At 38.2% G+C, this 4,840-nt stretch overlaps 1 protein-coding gene across 1 annotated transcript; it reads right to left on the bottom strand.

Annotated features, from left to right (window-relative positions):
- Positions 1-3,657: 3,657 nt before the first annotated feature.
- On the bottom strand, positions 3,658-4,623 carry LOC108381339 (argininosuccinate lyase-like). Its single transcript, XM_017637759.1, has 3 exons — positions 4,366-4,623; positions 4,097-4,290; positions 3,658-4,017 (listed from the first exon to the last, which is right to left on the bottom strand). The coding sequence occupies exons 1-3, from the start codon at positions 4,595-4,597 to the stop codon at positions 3,736-3,738; spliced, it is 708 nt and encodes a 235-aa protein (XP_017493248.1). The 5' UTR covers positions 4,598-4,623; the 3' UTR covers positions 3,658-3,735.
- Positions 4,624-4,840: the final 217 nt, after the last annotated feature.

Here is a 4,840-nt window from a genome sequence, read left to right as displayed (position 1 = left end):
CGTTCTACTCCAAATATTAGTTCTGTAGTCCCTGTTTTCCAGCGCGGCACAGTAGTTTTTAGGCGACACTTTGCAAGCCAAAATAAAAGCGGTGCGCCCGCTTCATTGGAGGAGTTAATGGCAGTGGTGCTGTACAACAGTTAGGCAATTCATTTTCTTCCTTAATCGTTAATATGGGCCTTATAGTGTGTCTTATAGACGACCGCGACAACCTAACCTAACCTAATATGGGCCTTATATATCCGGCGGCAGAACCCCCACATACCCCCCCTAAATACGGCCTTGTCTGCTATGATGAGTGCCTCCTCTGTACTCGGGGGCATCCTTAACACAGGCTGTCGGAACTTCCCTGTCATAGGCCAGATATTTGGGTCCAGACAGAAGTGTCATGTCTCCGGTTTATGTCCAAGTTGACCTTCATGGCGTACCCATCTCTGAATTGAGGGAGAAATACAATTTTTAGTTTGGTACTTATAAGGATATAGGTACTAGGCTTTCCCAAAAGGGCTACACTTACCAATTTGTATTCTTTTGACTTTAGCCCACAAATATATTTTTTCCCATCAATCTTGGATGAAGACAATGTCGACCACTCTGAACCTGCTTTATTCAGGTGCAGGTTTATTTGCAAGTTCGGCATTATGTCGGCATCTATCTTCTGCCTGACCAGTATATAAGAAACATGGACTAAGCTTCTCTCAGTACGCTAATATAAAGGGTAGGCCCATAGAGTCCGCCCATCATTCTGTTTTTAAGGTTATAGAGGAGTCTTTGAAAAGCAAAGACTTCGCAGTTAGGGCCTTCCTGGATCTTGAGGGGGCTTTTATTACCAGAGGCAATTGTAAAGGTCGAAAGCAAGCTCGGAGTTGAGACCAACCTAGTTGCGCTTATCTCACGCATGCTATGCGATATAAATATCATTGCTGGTTGAGAAGAGAGGTTCTCTCCAGCGTAGGGTCATTATGGGCAGGGATATCTAAATTTAGCCACAAACTGGTCTGCAATCTGCGTGCTCACTAATAATCCTGGCGAGACGGAACTCATCTTGTTCACCAGGAGATACAAGGTGCCTCAAGCCCAGCTTCCCTCGAAGGGTGGAACTCTACATTTGGCGTCAAAAATTTTCGAAATTGAGGTCAAATTTTTTCTATACTCCTTCTGACCATACACGTTTTTGCCTGGAAAATGCTTGCTTGCTCCGGTGGACAGAAGGATATCCCATAAGAAAATACCGAGATGCCCTTCAAGCGCTTAGTCTCTCTCCGAATGCAGTCATTGCTACTTAGAAATTTCGTGTGGGGTTTGTGGGGTTTCTACTTAGGATTGATTTTTTTTTCAGTAACCTGAGGCCCAATATCTGATTGCGCTATCTGCAATACAATTTTTGGTCCAAGGGTAATTCATATTTATTGGACCTAGGATGCTGAGTTTTAGCCTCGTGTATCTGGGCAGCACTCATCCGCGCCTAAACTTAAACAGAAAAGAAATTAGCTTTCTCATTAGGACACTTGCTGGCCACTGCCAACTTGGTTTGCGTGAGATAAAAATAAAAGTGGACTCTCTCTCATAGCGACAGCAAAGTGGTTTGTACTTGAGTGAGCTCAGACTATCGAACGTCATATACTCCAAAAAATGCGTCTGAGGCTCTGTGGGGCATTTCGGGCATTTGAAGGTTTACGAGTGTGTGTGTGTGAGTAAGTTTGTTGCACTTTCACACTAAAACCGCTGATGGTATTTTCAAAAGTTAAAGTGAAGTAATTAGTTAGTAAAACAACGAGAATGTCAAATGCAAAGGATTCAAAAACGATTTATTTCGAAAATGTTTTTAAGACGGTTGCCACCCGTTCAAAAAGTAAAATCAATTTAAGAAAGAAGTGGGATCAAATGTTTTAATATAGATATCAAACGAAAGAGGTATATAAAGTTGTATTTCCAAAAATACTTTAAGAGGGTTGCCACCTGTTTGGAAATTCAAAATTAATTTAAAAAACAAGTTGAACGAAATAAATATTTCCATATGGGTGCCAAACAAGAGAAGTTAAAGAAATCAGCTTTCTTTCTAAAGTATTTTTGTAGAGTGTTGCCACCAGTTCAAAAAATTAATATCAATTTAATTAACGACTTAAATACAAATTTTTAATATGGGTATGAAGGAAAAGAGGTTTCAGAAGGCTTTATTTTGAAACGGGTTGCCATCTGTTTCCACATTCAAAGTTAATTTAATTTACAAGTAAGGTGAAATATTTTTATACAAAACGCAACTGTCAATCGACAAGGATCTTAAACTTTATTTCGTTTTTTATATTTTTGAAGAGAGTTGCCACCTGTTTAGAAATTCAAGATGAATTTAATTAACAAGCTAAATTAAATATTTTAATATGGTTATCAAAGGATAAAAGTTTAGAAAGCCTTATTTCAAAAATATTTTTGGACGGGCTGCAATCTGTTTTGTAATTCGAAATTATTTTAATTAACAATTTAAATGAAATATATTAATAAGGATGTCAAACGAGAGAGATTTACGTAAGCTTTATTTCTAAAGTACTTTTGGAAAGGGTTGCCTCCAGTTTAAAAGTTTCAGTGCTATTTAATGAAAATTAAACGAATTTAAAAAAAGCTCTTTCTACAAAATATTTTTGAAGAATGTTTCTACCAGTTTTAAAAGGCAAATTTAACTTAGTTAATTAGTTAACTGGTATAATTACAATGCATTGCACTAAATTCATCAGCATAATTTGATAGCCTTTGGTAAAATATATTCAGGTGCAGCTGACATTTGTTTCTCCTACAATTTTTCCCCACTCTCTTTACAGATCCTGGGTGTCCTTTGCGCCTTTATGTTGGCTAAAACTCTGCGTCGCAACAAGTCTATACGCGCAGCACGCCGCTGGCAACTACAACAAAGCTTGGGTGTACTCATTTCGGGTGGGAAAATGGCGCCACCACCCAATTCACCAATTAACGGTTATACACAATTGGAGCGTGCCGAACGTTACGTGGAACAAGATCCCATAACTTATACGCCAAGTAGTCCCAGCGTAAATTAGGTGAAATGCAAACGGCAGAGGGATGAGTTCAATGCGCCAAGAGCAAGTAACAAGCAACACTGAAGTGCCTAAAATAGTTTTTTTTCGTCTCGTTGATCTTTGTTTTTTCTTTAATTATTGATTATATTTTTTGAACTTTCTACTATACAAAAAAAAAATTGTATATTTATTGTAACACACAGCAAATTTAATCTATATACTAGTTATATGCAAGTGCAGGTAATTATGTACATAATCATACACTCTCAATTGTATTAGCAAGTAAATGTGTCAAAATTAAATAAAGTTTTACTCCAGTGACAAAGAAAACGTNTTCAATGCGCCAAGAGCAAGTAACAAGCAACACTGAAGTGCCTAAAATAGTTTTTTTTCGTCTCGTTGATCTTTGTTTTTTCTTTAATTATTGATTATATTTTTTGAACTTTCTACTATACAAAAAAAAAATTGTATATTTATTGTAACACACAGCAAATTTAATCTATATACTAGTTATATGCAAGTGCAGGTAATTATGTACATAATCATACACTCTCAATTGTATTAGCAAGTAAATGTGTCAAAATTAAATAAAGTTTTACTCCAGTGACAAAGAAAACGTTTATTTATTTAAATTATTTGTATTTAAATATTGGTACCAAAAAAAAAAATAAATGCTTACAATTTTATTTACGCACATCTTTCCTTAGATTCATTGTAATTTTTTTAGGCCCTCCACAAATGCTTGCAATGTCTTCAATTGCTGCTGCACTGAAGTGGTTGCCGTGCCACCGGGCACATCATATTTCTCCACATTTACAGCATAATCGGCCACCTGCACTATATCCACATCGAAATGCTTGCAAATTTTCTGCAATTCGCCCAGCGGAATTTCGGTGAGTTCCCGCCCCACCTTCTCGGCATAGGCGACCACTTCGCCGATATAGTGATGCGCTTGACGGAATGGCACGCCTTTACGTACCAGATAGTAGGCCTGCGAGAGCGATAATTATGTCTAATTGGTTTTATGCAAACTTTCCTCAGTTTAATAAGAAAAAAAAAGAAAAACTCACCCAATCCGTGGCCAACATATCTGGACTCAGCGCCGATTCCATGCGTTCACGATTCAGCTGCATGGTTCTTATGACACCTTCAACTACGGTTAGAGCGTCCTGTAGACGATCGAAAGCATCGAACGCATATTGTTTATCAAATTGCAAGTCCTTATTGTAAGTGGTTGGTGTGCCCTTAATGGTCATCATGATGCCTAGCAGATTTATGGTAGAGAAATAGAGTATGGAGTTAAAATATAAAGTAAATACGCATTTTGGTATACACTTACCACTCAATGAGGAGCATATGCTGCCCGAAATTCCACGCACCAACTCCAAGCTATCAGGATTACGCTTCTGTGGCATCAAACTGCTGCCTGTTGAGAATGCATCGGCAATTTTTATGAAATCGAATTCCTTGGTAGCATAGATTATTAAATCTTCAGCCAAGCGTGAGAGATGCAGACTGGCCAGTGAGCAACAGTAAATGAAGTCAACTAGGAAATGGAAAAGTACAATCATTTTATTTTGGGTCTATAAGCACACGAAACGTTAATGATACTCTTCACAATAAGGTGCAAGGTCTCGGTGTTGGGACCCTCGAGGGTAGGCATGGAAGCTGAATTCCCGCATACGAAAGAGTCAAACTCAGCAGACCAACTGGATGTAGCGATTCTTCGTCTAACGAGTTCTCTCAACGAATGTTATATGAGAACAAACCTCCGAAGCGATATACAAAGTGGTGGGCAGCGAAGCTAAGGAAAG

This window comes from Rhagoletis zephyria, unplaced genomic scaffold (assembly GCF_001687245.7).
Source record: "Rhagoletis zephyria isolate East Lansing unplaced genomic scaffold, Rhagoletis_zephyria_1.1 Rzeph_scaffold_22203, whole genome shotgun sequence".
NCBI lineage: Eukaryota > Metazoa > Arthropoda > Insecta > Diptera > Tephritidae > Rhagoletis > Rhagoletis zephyria.
This window is presented reverse-complemented; position numbering and strand designations above follow the sequence as displayed.

Bases quoted from the DNA above. Each gene is read 5' to 3' on its own strand.
- LOC108381339 (XM_017637759.1), bottom strand. From the start codon at position 4,597: ATGATTGTACTTTTCCATTTCCTAGTTGACTTCATTTACTGTTGCTCA. The intron at 4,291-4,365 runs GTAAGTGTATAC...TAAATCTGCTAG, and splicing joins CATATGCTCCTCATTGAGTG to GCATCATGATGACCATTAAG. The intron at 4,018-4,096 runs GTGAGTTTTTCT...TCGCTCTCGCAG, and splicing joins ATATGTTGGCCACGGATTGG to GCCTACTATCTGGTACGTAA.